We start from the raw sequence: 21,240 nt of genomic DNA, 5'->3' as shown, positions 1-21,240 counted from the left end.
AAGGGCCAAACTTCCCTCCCTTCCCAGGACAGATCCAGCCACCTGGTCCCTAAGCCTGGGGCCCACAGTGTGCATTGGGTGCTGGTGTGGGATATCTGTCTGCCCTCGGGAAGAACCCAAGTAGAAAAGTAAGGAGAGCAGATCAGGTCTTGAAGGGTTTGGATTTGGTTGGAAGGAAGGAGGGAAGGAAGATATTCCAAAGGGGGAACAGCTGGAACAAATGTCTGCCAGTGGGAAATGGGGTTTCTTCAGGTGAAGAGCAAGGAGAATCAGCCCAGTCTGACAAGGATCTCAGCCCTGACAGCGGAGGTGAAAGTCTGTGGTTTGAGCACTGGTCAGGGCTAGTCCTTTCAGTGCTGGGGTGAGGGACTCACTCATGAGTCCCAAGGCATGCATGGATGTATGCATTCATTCATTCATTCATTCATTCAGCAAATGGGTATTAAGTACCTACTATGTGCCAGGCACTATGCCAGGAGCTAAAGGTATGGAAGTACATAGGGCAGACCTGATCTCTTATTGAGCTCAGGCACAAGTGAGACACACATGATTCTGGGAGGGCAAGAAAAACACCATTTCTAGCAGATCTTTTGTTTCTGCTCCAGACAGAAGCTGAGCTTGTCCCCATTTTGCAGTTGAGAAACCTGAGGCTGCCTCCTTGGTAGAAGCCCAAGCAGACACTGAAAGGACCAGCTAGTCCTTTGCCCAACGGGAAGTTAGGAGCACAATATAGACTTTCCGGAAAGGCGACAGTCACTGTGTCTGTGTATTCGTGTGTGGGGGGGGTCCCCATTCCCCGCCCCCTCCCCGCCCTCTGGCAGCGTCGTGGCGGAGCCCGGGAGGGCGGGGGCGGAGCTGGCGTCGCCCTGGGGCGGGAGGGCCACCGCGGCCCGACAGGGCAGGCAGGCGGACAGGCTAGAGAACCCGCAGAGCAGGAGGACCGGCAAAAGGAGGCGACCCAGCGCGCTGGGGATGTGACCCACAGCCAAACGAGGACTCGCGGTCACCCACCGAGGCAGACCCCGTGAGTGAGCGCCGCGCCCCACGCGTCCCCGCCGCGCAAACGACCCAGCCTTGCTTCCACTTTCATTTCTTCGGCTGTCCCGGCGTGGCACCATCCGGAAGCGACCTCTGCCTAAAGGCAGGCTAACCAGTCCTCGGTCTGGGGTCTCGGGCTCAGAGAGGCAAAAGTCGAGGTTGGGGGGTGGCGGTATTTGAAGGGGGCGTGTCTTCGGGAGCGGAAATGTCAGTCCTGCTCTCTGTTCTACCACGGGTCTGTCATGGCAGCTGGGCTGAAGAGGGGTGAGGGGAGATGACCAAGGGGTGAGCTTGGGTGGCCTAGTGTTGGGGGGTGGGCACAGTCTGAGTTCAGGGCATGGAGTCCCCCAACTCTACTTTTCTCTTGAATCTCTGCCCTGCAGGGCGTCCCCACACATCACACAGCCCTAGGCTGGATTCTGGGTTCACACTGGGGTCAGCCTCTGGCAGAGATTCTGGGCCAGGCCTGAGGATGACAGGTGTGGCGCTGACAGGGGACAAAGTGTCAGAAGCTGGCAGGGTCACTCTGTGGTCTTCATTTGGGAAGCCCAGATGCCCACCCAAGGTGTGAGCCATCACTGGCCACTTTAGGTATAAAAAGACACCCAGAGTTAGGAAACAGGCTAAGAGGGGGAATGACCATAGTTCAGGGAGGGAACAAAAGTTCTGTGAGGGATAGAGACTCAGGAAGGGCAGGGGAGTGCGAAATGAAGAGGGACATGTGACATGGATAGAAGGGCACCTTTTGACCACCCCCACCACACTCCCACCCCCTCCCCAAACTTACATTTTCCTGAGAAAAGGCCTAAGCTTTGAAATTCTATAGCAGGAAGGTGAGACTATAGCTCACTGGTCAGGACACTCAAGTTACTGCAGGTGCAGTGGGGGAGGCTCAGCATGCTGGAAGAACCGAAATTAGGTTGGTCTAATTGGTGGGAAGATGTGTCCCCTCTCCTTCTTTTCTCTTTATCTCCACCAGTCCAGCTACCAGCCAGTGCAGGAAGATGGTCCTTTACTCTTGTCATGGGCTGAGCCCTATCTTATCCCAGTTCCCAGTTATACCACTGGAGATACCATGCCTGAAACTTGCTATGTGAATGCAACCTCTTCAAGTTCCCTTTCTGGGCCTCAGTTTCCCCATCTGTACAAGTGGGTTGGGCCAGTTGATTTCTCACAGCTATTTCAACCCTAAGATTCTTGATTCTAAGCTTACCTTAAAGTCTGAGTATCAACTATGTGCCAGGCCCTGATCTAGACTGGGTAATGGGGTGGGTGGAAACACCAATGGCCAAAGAGCAGCCTCCACCCAAGGAAAAAGAGAGGGGGCTGTGGGAGGAGGTAGCATTCAACCTGACCATGTGTAGTCAAGCAAAAGTAAGAAAATACACAGACAGGAAAGGGGGCGGGGGGATGTTTTCCAGGGATCAGCAAGAGGCCCAGGGTGGTTGGGGCAGGGAAGGGGGACAGGAAAGCTAGGGTGAGGTGTTGAATACCAGGGTGATGGTCTGTTGGTAACTGTCAGGAAAGGGGGCTGCAAGAAGGTGCAGAGCCAGGAGCCCCACCTAATTGCAATGTGAGTGATTCTGAAAGCCCCTCCCCCAAGCAGAGTTTAGAATGCAGACAGCAAATGAAGTGTGGAAGTCTCCTCCTCTTGGGTCAGGAAGCTCAGGTCCCACACTGGGGACTCCTTTGGGAGAGAAGGCAAGGGGCAGGGGATGGATGAGATGACCGGCCATATCTTTGAGGTTTCTTTTTCAAGAAAGTAAGATCTTGCTGGGAGACCTGCCTCTACTCTCCAGACTCCTCTGATTTTACTTGACTGTCCCCCCTCCTGACCTGCCTCTTGTGGGTACAAAGAAGAACCCCTGTTCCGAACTTCTTCACTAGGTTCAATTAGTGTCTGACGTGATACTTCCCCCAACCCGTAGATACTGTGCCTTTGGTTACACCCAGTTGTCTCCTTGTTCCCATTCTCCTTCCCCAATCCTGTCCCAGCATTACTAGAAACAAGAGAAAGAAAAATGCTCCAGTGTCAGCTCTGAGGTCAATGTCAGGCTTTGTGGCTATATTCAAGCCTCAGTCTAGGGCTGGAGTCAGGACTCCCATTGACCAGGTCAGGGTCAGGTCAGAGTTCAGCCTGGAGCCAGCGCTCAGTGCTTAGCCTGTATTCAGCCTTAGTGCTCAGTCTGGGGTCAGAGTCAGTGCTTGGTTTGTGGCTAAATTCCAGTCTTAGCAGATACCTGGGTCTTCATTTCCCAAGACCTCACACACTCACAGGGGAGATGAGATGACTACCCTGAGAGTCCCAGAAACCTGCCTGTATCAGTATGACCCAGGAAGTTGCATGGGCCTGCTACAGGAGCCACCCAGCCATGGTGGAGCTGGGTCTAGAACCCAGGACTCCTGCTCCAACCTAGGGTTCTGATTGCTGTCCCCAAAGTCTGTTCTGAGTGTGGGATCCTTCAGCCCTAAAAGGCAAAGCAAATTCATCTGAATTCTAGATGGGCCCAGCTGGGTGGATCTGACTACATTTTCCTACGTCCTAGTTCTAGGCAAATAGTGGGTGCTCTAGGAATGTCTACTGTGTGTCAGGTGCAGGGGAAGGGAGCAGTGGCTTGTTGGGGTTTGGGGGTGAAGGAGGCTGTCTTGGGGAGAAGAATTTTCAGCCACTGTTGGAGGAAGTGGCACCCTTCTAGACCTGCCACCTCCCCCTTTCCTCCAGCGCCTGCAGCCACACTCAGAGGCTGCCCAGCTGGCCATATGAGGGCCCTTTCCTCTTTCAGAGTAATAAAAGGAAAGGACATTTTTGGTAGAAAAGTCCCTTCTGCTCCCTGGGAATCCCCGGTGGCCGGATGGACTACGGGATATCCCAGAGGAAGCTGAAGGCAGGGGCCCTCCCACTCCCCCTAGCACAATGCAGCCAGGCTCTCCCACGCCACAGCAGCTGGTCTCTGGGGCCCCAGGGGTCATCTCATCCAGGCCCTTGCCTCTTGAAAGGCCTGCAGGAAGCTTCTGCCACCTCTCTACTGGTCAACAGCAAGTCTGAGGAGCTGTTTGGAGCCAAGGCCCAGCCCTCTGTGAGATGCAATGAATGTAGAGTGGCAGGGGGAACAATAAGGGAGGGCTGTGGTGCTTGGCAGGGGGAACTAGGGCAGCCTGGAAAGAGGGCAGGGGCGCTGGACCCAGAGGATCTTGGAGGATTTAGAATCCAGGCAGAGGCTATAGAGTTGGGTCAAAAGCTGAAAGGTGAGAATCAAAAGCTGAGATGTGAGAGGGAAATAATGTGTTAGGAAGTCAAAGCCCATTTGGTAAGGAGCTGATCTCCATGTTCCCCCATGCTCTTGGCCCTGGCAGGGCATCCTCAGGTCTTGCCCCTGGACACTTGGCCCTCAGCCCAGCCCGGCCATGGCATTGTGCCTGAAGCAGGTGTTTGCTAAAGACAAGACATTCCGGCCACGGAAGCGCTTCGAGCCGGGCACACAGCGCTTTGAGCTGTATAAGAAGGCACAGGCATCACTCAAGTCGGGCCTGGACCTGCGCAGTGTAGTGAGGCTGCCGCCGGGCGAGAACATCGACGATTGGATCGCCGTGCACGTGGTGGACTTCTTCAACCGTATCAACCTCATCTACGGCACCATGGCTGAGCGCTGCAGCGAGACCAGCTGCCCGGTGATGGCTGGAGGGTCACGCTATGAGTACCGCTGGCAGGACGAGCGCCAGTACCGGCGGCCAGCCAAGCTGTCGGCACCACGCTACATGGCCTTGCTCATGGACTGGATTGAGGGCCTCATCAACGATGAGGATGTATTTCCCACACGCGTTGGTGAGTGCCACCTGGCAGGCAGGTCAGGCCTGGCCAGGGAGGGAGGGCATCACCAGAGCCATTTCACAGATGAGACATTTAGTTTGATACAGCAATTCTGTTGGGGGGGGGGGTAATTTTCATCCCCATTTTGTAGAAGAGGAAACTGAGGCTCAGAGAGGTTTATTGTCTGCTCAAGATCAGGCATCTCGAGCGAGGTCTGCCTGAATCCCAGTTTGGGGCTCTTCTTATCTGAAGCTTGAGTGCCCCTCCAGGAACCACCCTGGCAAGACCACTGTGATTCTCAGAACCTTCCATAAGAGCTGCCTCAAGGTGCTCCTAGCAGGTCCCTGCTTGGGCTAATCTGACTTGCGGCCTCCTGGGAGTCCCCTCTGACTCCTGGCCCTGGAAAGGATTGGGCCAGATGGTACCTCCACCTCAAGGGACTCTGAGGGCAGGATTCTCCCATGTCAGGCCCAAGCCATGGAGCCTTTTCTTATCTTAGCTGGACAGCCTGGGCGGGTGAGGATGGGGAGGGGAGATGAGTGATGTCACCCTGGCCCTGCTTCCCCACCCAAGGGCAGAAAGAGGGGGTGTTGGTCCAGGAGCTGAGCGGGCATGGCACTATGTTCGTCACAGTAGACCCACTCCCACATGGCCTCATGTTCATTCCTGTTAAAACATTGGGAATCAGAGATGGGTGGGGCAGGATGGTCAAGCCCAGAGGGCAGAAGTCTGAATGCTGAGGGAAACTGCGCACTGAGTCACAATTCAATGCCCATGGCCTCTCCCCAGCTGATGGCCTGCCATTACTGCACTATCATGCCCAACAATGGGTATCTTCATTTAACATGGGAGGAAACTAAGACCAAGAGAGGGACAGTGCACTGAATCAGGAGGGATTCAGAACTACAGCTCAGGTCTCGTGGGGCCCGGGCCCCAAGTCTAGATGGGCAGGACAAGTCTGAGGAACCTGGGCTGGGCCTGGAAGGGCTCACAGAGAGGCAGGGCTCATCCGTACCTGAGAGCAGTGAGGAAGGGGAAGGGCTCTATGGAGTGGGGTGGGCCTGTGTCTGGGCTCTATTTCCTTCTAGCCTAATCCCCAGGCCTGTGAGAGCCCAGGTGTCTGTGCGTTGACCCTGGGATGGCTCTGCCACAGCAGAGAAGAGGAGATGCCCACCCAGATCTCCACTCTGAGCATGGAGGACTGAGCAAAATTGTGCCATTTTCACAGATCCTGGAGCTTCTCTCGTGCAGGGTCTGTGGCATCTATCTCAGAGGGGCTCTATAGGGCAGAGCAAAGAGGGCTTGAATCCTGCCTCCAGTCTGTACTAATTAATAGTTCTGTGGCCTTGAGCAAGTGGCTCTACCTTTATGCACCTCCATTTTATCACTTCTATCACCCATTATCATACGAGGCTAAAGGTACAAAGGGCCCAACACAGGACCTGGCTCAAAGATGGAAGTGCGCTATTGAATATTTGAAGGAATGAGAGATATCGGACCTAGTTCTTGAAGACTTAGTAATTCTCAGGATTGGTGGGGGGAGGGGGGTCTGGGGCCTGGCTGTGTGAATGTTGCAAAGAGGAAGGAATTGGAGTGGGCTGGAGAGGGATGTCAGGATCATGAAAGGCCTTGTGCAGGCACCATACTGGGAAGTCAGGACTTAATCACAAAGGCCCATGGTTTTAAAAATGAACCTCAGATGTCAATGAACTCCCCTTGGAATTGTATCCAGGGGTGTCATATGAGAGCACCTACGGATGCCCATATTTCTGGGGAGAGTTTGGGCATCACTTTCATCACAGTCTAAGAACGGTTGGTCAGTGACCCCAACCAGGTGGCAGAGTCCTGCTCAGGATGATGGGAAAATATAGAAGGTGATTTGTATTTCAGTAGGGGAGAGGCACAGTCAGATTTGTGCTTCATTAAAAAGGGAAGTATGGGGGAAAGCAAACCACAATCTCTCCCTGTCTCCCACAGGCAAGTGTGCAAGGCCAGAAGCCTTTCTGGGGGAAGGCTGCCTGTGTGTGGGGGAGGACAAGGTTGGGCAGAGTTTCATACCAGGATGCTGATTCTCCCCACTTCTGCCCATCCCTGCCTCCCTAGGAGTCCCCTTTCCCAAGAATTTCCAGCAGGTCTGCACCAAGATCCTGACCCGCCTGTTCCGCGTCTTTGTCCACGTCTACATCCACCACTTCGACAGCATCCTCAGCATGGGGGCTGAGGCGCATGTCAACACCTGCTACAAGCACTTCTACTACTTCATCCAAGAGTTCAGCCTGGTGGACCAGCGGGAGCTGGAGCCATTGGTGAGGCCAAGCCCCCACTGCCTTCCCCACCAGGGCTAGCCTCTGAGTTTTCGGATCCAAAGGCTACCTGCTTTAAGAAAATCCAATTAGGAGAAGGCAATTCATTTAACAATGATTCTATACTCTAATAGAGAATTCATTCAAGTGTCAAATTATAAAACCAGATCTGCAGCCTGGATTTGGGGGTGGAGATGGGGGAGGGGAGGGATGGAGGGGCCAGGTTCAGGCAGAAGAGCAGCCAGTCTGTATGTTTTGGAAAGGGGCCACCTGGCAGGTAGAGCTCTGACTGACCCTTCCCCATCTTGTGTCTCTGCAGAGGGAGATGACAGAGCGGATCTGTCACTGAGCCCAGACCTGGACATTGTTGCCCATCAGATGGACCATCTGAACACTGAACACAGAGTGGCTAGGGGAGGGGACACTTAGTGGCAGAGGAACTTGAAGGCCCTGGGACCCCTCCACATACCCAAAGCCCCTGGACTTCTGGTTCTCAGGAGTCTTGCCCATGTGTCCCCTGATTGGAGACGGGGAGAATTTAAAGGTGGGCAAATAGATGGGAAGGAAGAGCCAAATCTCCAACATGAAGTCTGGGGGTGGGGTAGGCTAGAGGGTTTTACTCTGATACTTGACCCTTCCATGGTGGTTCCCCAGCCTATGTGGGGAATTGTGGATGTGGCGGACGTGATGGCAAGAAAGGTACAAGAGAGTGAGCAGCCTGTGTGTGAGTGAGCACAAATGATTCTGTGTGTGTGTGTGTGTGTGTGTGTGTGTGTGTGTGTGTGTGTGTGTGATTTGACTGTGGAGTGTGACTGTGAGGGCTAGCTGCCTTAGACCCTCCCTGGCACATAGTAGGCCCTCATAAATGTTAGGTAAATGGATGGATGGATGGATGGAACATTGAGGACCACAGGGCTAGTGAATGGACTCTTCCATGCTTGGAGAGCCCCCATCCTGCAAGTACCTGCCTCCTTCCAAACCATCCCTGAGACATTCCAGCTGGTTGGCTCTCAGAGCATAGCTATCCACAGAGACACTGGATGTTCATTCAGCATTCCGCTACTCAGCACCCCATGCCCAGCCCTGTACCCTGACCCACAAGTGGGGGAATTGAGGCAGGGACAGGCCCTCCCAGAGCCTCCACACTTGGGGGCCAGAATGAAGAGCCAGAAAGGACCTGAAGATCATCCAGAGTCACTCACAGAATCCTCCATGTACATAGGAGGAAACGGAAGCCAGGAGGAGAGGAGGGAGAAACTGTCCTCACAGCAAGGCTTTAATGGAGCTGGAGTAGAAACCAGGGGTCCTGATTCCTATCCAGGGCCTTTGGGTTGCTACATAGGGAGATGAGAAGCATGTGGAAAGAGGGTTTGACAGCCCCTCTCCAGAACACAACTTTCTGCTTTGAGCAAGGATTTCTAGCGTGATGCCAGAGTGCCCCACCTTCCCTCAGGTCTGAGATTATCTGCTGAGCCAGGCATCCAAAATCATGACCCTTTTCATGGCCCAGCAGCTGCCTGATCTGTGGGGAAGCAGATGGGGCTCCTGGAGCCTGCCAACTGGACCTGGGACTGCAGCCTCTGGAGAAGTTCCCAAGGGAACACACTGGCCCAGCAGCTTTGCCAGAGGCCCAGGGTGGGGTGGGGGTGTGAAAGGTTCCCCCAGGGAGGACTGTGGATTGGAAGATGGATTCTAGGCTGTGGCCAGTGCTGACTGCAGATGTGGGTGGGAGGGGGGAATCTATTTTTGTGAAACAGAGGGAAGACTTTATTGTTATTTTTTGTAAAATAAAGGAGGCAAACTAAAGCTGCACTGGTGGGAAACTGTTGTCTGGGTGCCACATGGCTCCTGGGCACTCTGTGGAAGGCATTGGGCCAAAATGGGGCGGCGAAGGCTTTTTGTCCTGAGATCCTGGGCCATATGGAGAGCTGTTGGGTGTGGTCATATCTGGCCTAGCTCTCCAGGGTGGAGACACCAAGGTTTCCCTAGGGCTCTGAGAATTCTTAACCCAGAATTCCTGGACTAGGTAGGCGAGGACCCTAGGAGTGGGGAGGCCTGGCCCTTGCTTTCAGGGAACTCAGTCTCTTGAGAGAGTCTTTCCATGTTCCACTTCAGATCACCCGGCACTGGCTATTCTCACCCCATTCCTTTAATCTGGGTGGTTTATTGGAGCTAATGGATTAAGGAACAGGGCAGAAACTCTGTCCTAACCCTAAGCATAGCGAGGAAGACCTTCTCAAGAAAAGGCTGTTTGTTGGGTACCAGCTAGAACTCAAAGTGGGGGTGGCAGCACATCGGGCTAACTCTTGAGCTTATTCCCCAGGAGATACTCGAGTCTCTTAGATCAGGTCTGTCTCATTCCACTGCTCCTTACCTTCAAGCTGCCCAGAGAAGTTAAACAACAGCTTGGTTCTAAAGAGTCAGCAAAGCCCTACTTAGAACTCTCCCCTCTACCTGAGGAGACAGCCTGACTTTGTTCAGTGGTTCTCCTGGGAGGCAGAGGCCCAGGGGCCAGTCCAAGCCCAGCCCCTGTGGTACCATACCTCAATTTCCCCCATCTGTTTCATGACCAGGAGTTGGAGTAAGGAAATGATTGATTCAAAGCTCCTTCAATACAGTCTGTGGATTATTCACAATAATAACAATAGCTAATGCTACATATGTGTCAGGTACAATTCTAAATGCATGAATCAAGTCTGTCTTTAGCTAGCTGCCTGGCTACCTGCTTGACTCCCAGTATCCCTCCTTTCACTGTTCTAGGATCTGTAAGGCCCTCCATTCTGCTGCTCCTTCTTTTGACTCATCAGAGGAGGCCCCAGTCCAGCATTCGAAAAGGTGGCTCTGCTTGTACACTTCCTATGACAGGTCACTCACTACCCCTTCAGTTATTGGACAGCTCAGACTCAGAAAATTAGGCTCTGGGCTCATAGTTGTTTTGCAATACACCATGGCGGTGAGGGTAGATTTTTCTCAGAACTGTAGTCAAGGTCTGCACCTTACAAACTGTTACAAAATGGCTTTGAAAATTTCAAAGAGGGATGCTTAGAGAAGACTAGACAGGTAGAGAGAAAGGAGGAGACAGAAGAGAGAGCTGGGGCCTCAGCAACACAAGAGAAAAGAGCCCCCCACAGGGCAAGACTTGGCAGGAGGGGTTCCTGGGAGAGACAGTGTATCAGAGGTAAAGAGACGGTTTGTTTGGGCAACCAGGCTGTGGAAAGCTTTGTTTTCTTTTTGGCTCTAGATCTATAAAAATGTTTGGAGTAGGGAGTAAGGAAGTGAGCCATTCTCCCCACCTTGGGGCGCAGCATCCACCGATAAAGGCTGCCCCACCACATTTGGCCCTCATGAACACGGAAGCCTCTTTTCTGAGGGTTCCTGCGGCCACTCGCACCCCCCAGCACCTGGGAGTTGAGTGCAGTGAGCAGTGAAGGGAGCCACATGCATGGCTGGAGTTCCACCTGATTTGGCAGAACCCTCCTTGAGCCCTTCCTCCTCTGAGTTCCCTAGACCCCTCATCTCTGGTGTTAACTGAACTTGGTTGTCATATGGGGGACACAGCAATTTTGAGAATCTGGATTGGAACATAGGCCTGAGTGACTCAGAAGCAGCTGGCTATTGAGACATTCAGGGAAGAAAGGGGAACATGGACTCTGATGACATGAAGTTTGGATGGGCCTGGAAGGTAACAATGGGAAGAGGTCAGACTATATAAGGGCCTTTGAATTGGACTGAAGGATTCTGGAAGTGACTGAATATAGAAGCTTGGTAGAAGACCGCCCCCTGCCCCTGCAGCCTTCACCCAGACTGGGAAATCTAGCAAAGCCCTGAATGTCTCCTGTATGTTCCAGACCTCCTTCCATCATACAGATGAGAAGACTGAGCCCAGAAGGGGAGAAGAACAAATGTTTGTCAGGTAGATGATGGGAAAGAAGTTCAAGAGACTCTTTGGCATTGCTCGCCAAACCCTCAAACAGGCAGGGAAGGTATATTTACTTAAATTTCACAACAGAGGAAATACATTTAAGAGTCAGGACTGAATCAGCACGCTCATTACCTCATCACACTTGGCATCCTGAGAGAGAGGACAGCGACTGGTTCAAATATTAATTTATTTGCAGTTGATTTTCTCTACCAAATGAACTTTGAAGTTTTTGTTTATTTTGAACTACTGGGGGTAATGCTTTACTCAAGGAGAAACTCTCATGGTGAAATTATAGACACCCAAAACTTTTAAGAAATTTTACAGAATTAGCTCTCATTTTAGAAAAGACTGGCAACATTACTCCATATGTAAAAGGCATTTAAAAAATTATTTCCTGGCATACAGAAGCTCTCGGTAAATGTTAATTACCCCTGCCGCTTACAGGGCTCCACCCTTCTGGCGCTTCCCTAGCTTCCCGACCTTCACTCGGAAGATAGCATCAAAAGAGCTAAGCCCCACCCACTACTCAGCAATCTCCCCGTCCCTCTCACGCCTACGCAGTTTACTAAGCTCACCCCCATCGTCTCCCTGGGCGTAGCCATCAGGGCGCAGGCGCAGATCCGCCTTCGTTCGGTCCCGCCCCCTCGGGTCTAGTACCGCCTCTTCCGCGTTCTCGGCGTAGCGACCTGCTGGCAGGGGTACGCGCGACCGTTCCCGCGTCGAGTCAGCTGAGGCAAAGGCGAGACAGCGAGGTATCCCTGCAAGTGAAATGTGATGGGCGGGGGGCGGTCTCTGAGTGAGTCCGTGTGCCCGGGACAGAGAAGTCGGGACCTTCAGACGGCCCGAGGTCACGACGCGATTCTGCTGCGGGGGGACAGCCGGAGGGGACGCTTCTTTAGGGCTCAGATCAGAGTTCCGTCTGTTACGAGCTCAGGGCGCAGCGTGTGTCCCCTGTCGGGGCTCGGCCTGTGCCTAGGGTCGTGGCTTGGGTTGTGACAGGTGTCCGAGTTCGGAGCTCAGTCTGGGACCAATTTGAGACTCATTTCCTCTATGGCTGGGCTCAAGGCTCAGAGCAGTCCAATATCTTGAATAGTTTTTCATGTGAGGAATTTCTAATATCTGTGTACTACATTATTTTAAAGTTAACTGTTTTCATTCGGGTCGCTGTACAGTGAGGAGAGAGAATAGTGTCAGGGGCAATCTCTCTCCTGAGGGAGTTTCCAGGCTGGCAGATGGTCAGTAGCAGATCAGAGCAGGCTTGGGTGAGATGAAGTATTGGCAGTGCTTCGCTTTGGGTCCGTCCTGGATTCGTATCTCACCTCTGCCACTTCCTGTTTGTGTGTCCTTGGGCAAGTTATTCGCCCTCTCAGAGCTTTAGTTTCTTCTGTATAAAAAAAGGTATAGTAGGGTCATCGTGAAAGTTGAATAGGATTACATGTGTCACCTAGTATGGCACCTGTCATGCAATGGGTGTAATTTATATGAACTAGGTTATTTTAGACTAGGGTACTTTAGCAAGGCCCTGGGAGAAGAGTTGAGGTGACCTAGGTCCTGAAGCTTCAGTGGGACTTACAGATGGAACTGACCTTGCAGGATGGAAGGGAACTAATGCTTATTGAACAGTGCCCATATGACAAGTGCCATGCTGGGCGATTGATATATGTTGTCTCACTGGATCCTCAGCTAGCAGCCAGGTGCTTTCTGCCCCACTACCCTTAGCTCCAGCCCCTCTAAAGAAGGCTAGGTTGGAAGAGACCCTGGGTTGGGTTTTTATACGGAGCTGGGCCAGCTAAAGACTTTGGTGCCCCACTCTCCAACATCTCCCACGCCAGCTCTTTCCTTTCTGTGATCCAGAAGAATAATGGGTTCTTGACTTTGTCTGGGAGGCCTATGACTCTAGTGCTCTAGAAGATTTTGATTGTTAGAGGGCCTGGCAAGTGAGCATCTCTTAAAGTCAGATTGCATGAACTTTGACTATTACAGAGAGAAGCCCTATGAACAGGAGTGGTTGGATTTCTGCACATGCTTCCAAAGTGCATGTGGTTTCCTGTTATGTGGTCCCATAGTAATCTAGTAACTTGATTCCTTTTATATCCTCTTCATGGGTGCCCATATTATCTTCCTGAGATAGTGTCTCATCGTGTTATATCTCTGCTCAGAAACCTTAGCAGGCTTCATTGCCTACGATATAGGTTTTGGACTCCTTAGCCTCATAGACAAGTTCCTCCATAATCTGTTCCCAAATCTCTCTCCTGTGCTGTTTATCTTTGTTCTCCCAAACCTATACCCTGTGCTCCAGTCAAAATAAACTACTTTCTGTTACTCAAACACTCCCTGCATTTTACTTTGCTTGTATTCCCTCCCCCTGGAGTTCTCTCCTCCTTCTTATCTTCCAAGGCCCATATCTCATGTGAAACTTCTCTGATCCCCCTGCTAGACTAGTTGCCCCCCTTCCTATCCTCAGTAGCAGAGGCCGCATGTCTAACACAGCTCCGACCGCAGTCTGCCTTGGAGTATATCCATGAATATGTACTGTGAGTACATTGGTGGCAAAGGGCCATGTCTGTTTCGTCCTTCCTCTGCCTGGCACGTAGTAGGCCTCTGCAGTGTTTGCAGTTGAATGAGTCAGTGACATTTTTTTATTTTCTCGCTTTGGTTTTTGTTTTATGAGCTTTCAGGTTCAGAATGGGCCTTTGTGTTTTTCCTTCTCTTTGTGCCTAAGGAGAGCCCTAGTGTAGATTGATCATGCCCTGATTACAGGCATCAAAGGCGAGAAAGTGAAGGAATTCTGCCCAAGGCAGGATTCTTCATTGCTGCTCTTGTTTTCTGGCTCATGTCTTGCCTTTGCTGTGAGTTTTGTTGGAACGGAGGTGGCACTCTGTTCAGGGACCTGCACTGTGTGATATAGTTCACAAAGGAGAAAGCACACAGGTGGTTTACTAATCAATTGTCCTGCCCTTGGCCTTGGCCCCTTGCGTTTGGGAACCAGCAACTACACATTCACATTTTTCCTTGCCAACAGTTTCAGCATATGGAACAGAAGGCTCTTTGCTGATCATAGGAAAACATACATCACTGGAGGTAGAAGGAGCTTGGGAACCATCTGGTTCTACCTCTTTAGTTTTACAGATGGGGAAAGGCCCAGAGGGGAAAAGATTTGAACAAGATTGCACAAGGAATCAGTCAGTGGTAGAAATAGTACAGGAAGTGAAAAGTGCTGGCTCTTAGTTTTTTTTCTAGTCTACTACATTGTTAACATAATATCTAACATTTATTGAGTACTTACTATGTGGCAGATAGCTGTTTTAAGTGCTTAATATGTATTCAAAACTATTTTATAGACTTGGAAACAGATAGAAAGAAATCATTCAGATCCCACAACTCTGGTTTTTAATATGGTTTTAATAGTAGTCATTTCCTAACCAATAGAGTGGAACAGTTCTCTAACGAACTTGCTCCCAGATCACCCTACCTCTGTGAGTGAGAGACATCCTCCCAACATTGTCTCCCTATATCCTGGAAAGGTGTCTTGAGAGGAATCCAGAGTGTGTTGAAAGAATGGTTGAAGGAATAAAGCAAGCCAACATGGGTATTAGTGGATCTTGAAAAACTGCATGTTTATCAAGTCAGACGGTAAATGCAGAGTTTTAGAATAAACTCAGTCCAGGATCTTTCTGTAAAGATCCCTAGTCAAGGGTGGCAAGAGTCAACTCAATAAACACATATCGAGCTCTTGCTCTGTACAAGACACTAGTACTGAGAAATACACACAGGAAAGCTCCACATTTCCTGCCCTCCTATAAGTAATTGTCTTCTCTGAGCCTTCTCCCTGCAGTGTAGTTGGGAAGGTAGAAAAGTACATAAATAACTGAAATCAGACTGACTATGGTAAATGTAATAAAGAATGTAAAAAAAAGTGGGAGTTTGGGAGAAGGAGAAATCAATCCCAACACGACTAAAGGGGGTCTAGAGGAGGATTCGTGGAGGTTGAAAATTTATGCTGGGCCTTGAAGGAAGTTAATTCTGTGAGAAGTAGCATCTTGAGCAGTGGTCTAGAGGTGGAAATGAGCAGGGTGTGTGTGTGTGAGTGTGTTTTGGAGGAGAGGAATGGAGTTGGTGAGGAGGGAAAATAAGCTGAAATGGTAGATTGTGGCCAAAATATAGAGAGGGGAGTGGGGAGAAGAACACTAACATTTATCGAGTGTCTGCTCTGCTTTGTGGCTTGCAATATGTTGGATGCTTTACGTACTATAATTTAGTTAATCCTCACAATCCTGTAATATGGGGCTATTTATCCCCAATTTAAAGATGAAGAAAAGAGACCTCAGAAAGATTAAATGACTTGCCCAAGGTCAGGTTACTAGTAAGTGGCAGAGCTTGGTCCAAACCTATGAGTGGTGGAGTCCAAGACCCATATTCTTTCCATTGTGTGGCAAGGCTCCAGATGCAATGACTAGTGGCTGCAGAATGGAGGCTAGACTGGAGCAAAGAAGGTCCCAGAATAGGGACATCGAGGAGGAGGCTGTTGGAATAGTTCAGTTCAGGCTTAAACTGTGAACCACTGACTTACTTTGGAAACTGCTCACTCTAAAGCTGTTTGATTGGTTTATTATGTTAGCATTATGGCAGCTCCTGTAACACCAGAAATCAGTGTATGGCCATTCTTAGCTAGTAGAATCTTAGAATCAGTTTACAGAGGCTTCTGGCGCTCTTGTGTTTCAGGAGTAGGTTCTAATATGAGATTAGCAGTTCATTACAAGTGTCTAGGGAGGAGACCCATTTGGCACATACTGTTCCTTCATTTTCTTACCCTCAAATTCACCAAGAATCTATAAAGGAGGAAAGAGGACTGCACATGGAGTCAAGAGGCTGGCGTTCAAGTCCTGCTTCTGCTCATTATCATCTGTGAGTCTTCCATCTCAGCTTCTTTCCTGTAATATAGGGGGTATTTTTCATTCACTTCTGAGATCTCTTGCTAATGTCATATATTGCCCTGCTGTTTCTGCCTTGGGGCAGTATTAGGAAGTAGCTAAGAGTATGAACCTGGATTCAGAGAGACTGGGGTTTAAATTTGAGCTTCTCATCCTTCTTATACGAGACAGTAATGAGATGTATAGACTCTAGAGTTGGACTGCCTGGGTTTGAGTCCTGGCTCTATCACTTGCTAGCTATGTGACTTGGGCAAGTTACTTAACCTTCCTGGGTCTCAGTTTCCTCATCTATAAAATGGGGATACAAATACTACCTACCTCATGGAGTTATGAGGACTGAGATAACTTACGTTAAACACTTAGCACAGTGCTTGGTACATTGTAGATGTTCAGTGAATGTCAGCTTTAATAGTAATAATATTAACAACTATTAATGTCCAGTTAGGTATTGTTTTTATAGAAAATACGTTTATTAAGGCCATTTCCCCTACTGTCTTATTCAGACACTGTTGTCTTCTCTTTCCTTCCATTGCTCCATCAGGAAACTTTGAAATACTAGAATGTTTCAGGGTTGCAAAGCATAACATGAAAGAAAGTGCCTGTAGGAAAAGGGCCAATAAAAAGTCATGGGCTCATTAGAAAAATCTTACCTGACTTGTATTTTCACCCACCTCTCTCCACAGTAAACAGGAACAGAGCAATGTATTTATTCCCTTTTGCACAGCCTTCAGCAAAAATGCTAAGCAAGACCCTTCCAACTCACCAAAAAGTACAATAACAGTATCTCTGGAAAAGTGGTGCCTAATTTGGTTCTTCTTTCTCTCCACATTAAACCCCTCTGGCCTTGACTTAAGCCATTTCTTCTTGTTCCATTTTCCATTAATATGGAAAAGTTCCTTCAGATTATAAAGGGAAGATGAGATCAAGATTTTCTCATGAGAACCTTTTGTGTACTTAAAGCCAGAATTGAGTTAGGCGTCATCTTCTCTTCTCCCGGCTAAACAGCCTGGGTTTCTTTTGCCTCACTCTTAAAACCTATTTTCCGTTGCTTGGATCTCATTGGTCATGCTTCTTTTCTTTCTCTTTGGTTTTTCTACTTCTTGGCAGTGACCCAGACTGTGCTTAGTCTGCTAGTAAGAGTCCAACTAAAACGGTTTAAGGGAAGAATAACTTCAGATGTTTCCATTCATTCATTAACATTTATTGAGTGTTTGCCTCGTGCCAGGCCCTGTGCTAGGATAGGGGACCCAGAGATGAATCAGACATAGTCTCTGCCCTGTCCCTAGCTCACAGTCTAGGGGCAGATGTGCAGTAAAATGTTACAGGTGCTGTGACTGAATTACGCACAAGTGTGGGAAGCTGGAAATTGTTTAAGGCAATTCAGTAGAAGCAGTCTTTTTTTGCCTGGACTGTAGGTCAAGACTTCTGTGGAGGAGTGGTTAGACACAATGCAGGACAAGTGGTCTGGGGCCAGTTTGTGGAGACCCTGAGTGACAGCACAGGAGATTGGTTATTCCAGAAGCAGTGGACACTCACTGAAGGTGTTGGAGCAAGGAAGGAAGTGACAGGCTTAAATCTGGCTTTCAGTCTTACCTGCCCACCACGGATGTTTTCTATATTGAAATCCATCCATATGATGGATCTCTTATATGTCTACTTGGGGTTTTTCTGCTCTAAAACTTGTATAGAAAGAGCTCTGGGAAATTTTCATTTCCTTTACAGCAAGAAATTGATGAAGAATTGAGAGAGAATTGGGCACCCATCCTATATAAGACCCAGTGGCAGGCCAATCTGTGTAGGTGTAGTCTGGCCACATTCACCCTTCCCTAGTGCTATACCAAGAAGGGACGAAAGAATGAGGAGAGGATTTGAGGGCTCATCTGGGTATTCAGTAAGATTCAGGCACTGCAAGAGTCAGTTCTTGATGAAGAAGAAAAGAGACCCAGAGGAATTTGGAATGGGGCCAGAAGGAATCAGGGCTAACCAGGCACTTAGAATCCTGTCTTGTATCTGAAAACCTCTTACTTCACTAACAGTTTATTCTCTCCTGCTGCCCAGTTGAAGTTCAAAGGTGTTCATGGTTGACTCCTGACGAGTTGTGGCCATAAGGAGCAAGAGTGTAACCTGAGCTTCTTTGGGCCCCGGAAATACCGTGTTTCCCCGAAAATAAGACCTAGCCAGACAATGACCTCTAATGCGTCTTTTGGAGCAAAAATTAATATAAGACCCAGTATTATATCATAATATATTATATTATGTTATATTATATTATTATATTATAAAGACCCAGTCTTATATTATAGTAAAATAAGACTGGGTCTAATATTAATTTTTGCTCCAAAAGACGCCTTAGAGCTGATTGTCCAGCTAGGTCTTATTTTCAGGGAAACACACTAGTTCCTTTGAGCCACAGACATTTGTTTGGTAATAAAAAGCGCAATAGAATGGTTTATTCTATGTGCTAACATTCTCTCTTGGATAATGAAGAAATATTTTTGTGGATGAAATAATTCATTTGGATGTTTACTGGAGTCTTTTTCTGTGCCAGATGCTATGTTAGATGCTGGAAATACAGAGACAAAAAAGATGTGTGCCCGCCTTTGAGGAGCTTATGGCCCAGTGGGAAAGCCACATATGCATGTGTATAGCCAGCTCAGAGTATTATAATAGTATACTGTGGGTTCAGTTAAGTGCTGGATGAAGTAGAAAAAAAGAGTCAGGGACTGCTTCTGTAGTTTGTGGGACTGCTTTCAGTAATTTGTGATGGGCCTTGAAGGAAGAATAGGTGTTTTGTTTTGTTTTTAATTGGTAAGTGAAAGAGATATTTACATTTTTTTTTAAATTTTCATTGGGGAACAGTGTGTTTTTCCAGGACCCATCAGCTCCAAGTCAAGTCATTTTCAATCTAGTTGTGGAGGGCGCAGCTCCCTGGCCCATGTGGGAATCGAACCGGCGACATTGGCGTTAATGAGCACTGCGCTCTAACCACTGAGCCAGTCGGCTGCACCAATAGGTGTTATTTTTCAAGAAGCTACATTACAGGCTGAGGGAAAGCCTGACAGTATGAGTATTTGAAGCTTATGAGATTGGAGGAGAAAGAGAAATTAGAAATGATTTAAAGATTCTGTTGCTGGATAACTGGCAGGATGATATAATCTGATAGAGAAGAAGGGAAAGGAGGAAGGAAGCAGTGAACGGGGTTGGGGATGAGTCCAGTTTGGGACACGTGATTTGAGGAAATAGTGTAACACATCTGGCTTCCAGTTAGAAAACTAGAAAACCCTTTTAGAAATTTTGGCACAAGGGCCCAGAATTCATATTTAAACTGCATTTTTAGTGCTTTTCCACTGGGAAGAAGGGAAGTACACATTCATCTTGTAGAGAAAGTCACAAATCAACTTTGACACATGACAGCTAGAGCCACAAGATTAAAAATAGCAGTGGGCGGATAGAAAACTAGCAATAATTATGCATTTGGCATAAAACCTTGTTCCCATTCATGCCACCTGCTACTGTCAGCATCTACTTGATTTTTCTGTCTCTGTTGCCTCTTGCCTGTGCGATTTGGACAACAGAGAAGTGTCAGCTTTTACTTTCTACATGAGACTCCTCAGCAAACAGAGGAGTGTATATCTTCTTCCAGGTCCAGTTATGTCTTTTTGGTTCTGGAATCCTACAGTGAAAACAAAATCTGACAACTTTTACTCAGACCCTTGTTAAATTATCAAATGCTTAGTATCAACACTTTCAAATGCTCAAATGTCTGATTTTAAAGATTGAAAATCTGTGATTGCCTTGTGTATATCTACTTAGTGTAATACATAGGTTTAGGGAACACTTAGGTTGATCTTTATTTTCTCTGGTTCTTTTAAAGAAGTCAGCATTTTTATAGTGTTTCTGTTTCTGCTTTTTGAAGCTTTTCATGCCAGATACGATGAAGCAGAGGCCAATGGAGAACTGAAGAATGTCTGCTACGTACAGAGACCATTGAAACACTTCTTATGACTGGAAGACAGCAACCCCCTGTCAGAAGCATTATTTCACTTGGAATTTCAAGTTTATAGAGGATTCGCTTTCCAAACGTTGGGCAAAGCTTTAGGTAAGATTGGATATATATATACTTAGCCTTTTTGTTTGCTTCAGGTTGAAATTACCTATTTCCAGAGGAAGGGGTGGGTTAGAGATTTCAATATTCAGTTGGGCAGCTAGGATTAGCTGGGCTGCCTGGCATGCCTAAAACAGTTACTTAATAAGGAGGAGTACGTTTCTACCAGAATAAAATGGCAGAGAGGCTCATAAGGAAAACCATGCAGTAAGTAAAATGTATTTATTTACTTTTAATTATAAAAGTTAAACAACCATATTGTAACAAAACAAAATCAAATACACCAGCAGTATAAAAAGTGAAATTTTATACGCACCCAATTTGGTCCTCCCAAATAACCATTGTTAATAATGGTTTGAGAGGTATATTTTCAGGTTTTCTTTAAACTTAAAAATATGTGACATATATGATGCTGTTTTGAAGTATTCTGTGTGACACTCCAGCCTAAGGCTGTGTCATGCCTGGCAGGTTATAGATAATGCCTCATTTGTATATTGGGTCAGATGAAGCCTAGATGAGAATGATTTTTAGCCTGATCTGTGAGTTTTCGTACTTGGCTGCTGTGTCGCCTTTCTTCATCTGAAGCTTCCCAGTGGCACACTGTCTTCTCCGGCTCTCCATCCCCAACCACCTTCCCTTCCTGAATTCTCCCCATCTTTGATGGTACTACTGCTCTTACGGTTACTTGACTTTGGTTAGTAAACATATACTGAGGTCTTCCTGTGTGCCTGGTTCCATACTAGGCAGTGGGCAGAGGGAGCAGGCACAGAGGGTAGTCGTCTTTGACTCGTCCACCATCTCCAGTCGTTTGGCAGGAACAGGACCAGTTCGGCCTCTGTTGCTTCATTCTCACACCTCTTTGTCTTCGTTTCTGTCCACACCTCAGTTATAGGCCTTCTTGCCTTGTTGCCGCAGCCTCACTGCACTCTTCAGTCGCTCTCCAGCCGCCAGTTGTGGCCGCACATCACAGCCAGTTCGATGTCCCTAAAACACACTCTACTTGTACACAGTCCGCCCCCACTGCCTGGAACGTGGTTCACAAGTGTGCTCTGTGGGCCTCGGGGGCCCTTGAAAGCCTTCCAGAGCACCGACAAAGTCAGACTGTTTTCATCATGGTACCCAGATGTTACCTG

General features: G+C 48.5%; 2 protein-coding genes across 6 annotated transcripts in view; both read left to right on the top strand.

Moving 5' to 3' along the window:
• The first annotated feature begins 854 nt into the window (after positions 1 to 854).
• MOB3C (MOB kinase activator 3C) lies at positions 855 to 8,955 on the top strand. Of its 2 annotated transcripts, none has more exons than XM_019749429.2 (4): positions 855 to 1,024; positions 4,393 to 4,861; positions 6,950 to 7,152; positions 7,469 to 8,955. In XM_019749429.2, the coding sequence occupies exons 2-4, from the start codon at positions 4,444 to 4,446 to the stop codon at positions 7,496 to 7,498; spliced, it is 651 nt and encodes a 216-aa protein (XP_019604988.1). In that variant the 5' UTR covers positions 855 to 1,024; positions 4,393 to 4,443; the 3' UTR covers positions 7,499 to 8,955. The 2 variants fall into 2 exon arrangements, with proteins under 2 accessions (XP_019604988.1, XP_019604989.1); XM_019749430.2 differs by having other exon boundaries at positions 883 to 1,141.
• A 2,729-nt stretch (positions 8,956 to 11,684) lies between these two features.
• The window catches only part of MKNK1 (MAPK interacting serine/threonine kinase 1), a 38,078-nt gene continuing 28,522 nt past the window's right edge, over positions 11,685 to 21,240 (top strand). For 3 of the 4 annotated variants that reach the window (XM_074334671.1, XM_074334669.1, XM_019749405.2), the window contains exons 1-2: positions 11,685 to 11,823; positions 19,919 to 20,101. The gene's annotated coding sequence lies outside the window, so the exon portion shown is untranslated. Of the gene's footprint in view, positions 11,824 to 19,918; positions 20,102 to 21,240 lie in introns of those variants that run through there. The other variant, XM_074334670.1, reaches the window with a different exon arrangement.

This window comes from Rhinolophus sinicus, linkage group LG06, assembly GCF_036562045.2.
Source record: "Rhinolophus sinicus isolate RSC01 linkage group LG06, ASM3656204v1, whole genome shotgun sequence".
NCBI lineage: Eukaryota > Metazoa > Chordata > Mammalia > Chiroptera > Rhinolophidae > Rhinolophus > Rhinolophus sinicus.
This window is presented reverse-complemented; position numbering and strand designations above follow the sequence as displayed.

Bases quoted from the DNA above. Each gene is read 5' to 3' on its own strand.
- MOB3C (XM_019749429.2), top strand. From the start codon at position 4,444: ATGGCATTGTGCCTGAAGCAGGTGTTTGCTAAAGACAAGACATTCCGG. The intron at 4,862-6,949 runs GTGAGTGCCACC...CTGCCTCCCTAG, and splicing joins TGTATTTCCCACACGCGTTG to GAGTCCCCTTTCCCAAGAAT. The intron at 7,153-7,468 runs GTGAGGCCAAGC...GTGTCTCTGCAG, and splicing joins AGCGGGAGCTGGAGCCATTG to AGGGAGATGACAGAGCGGAT.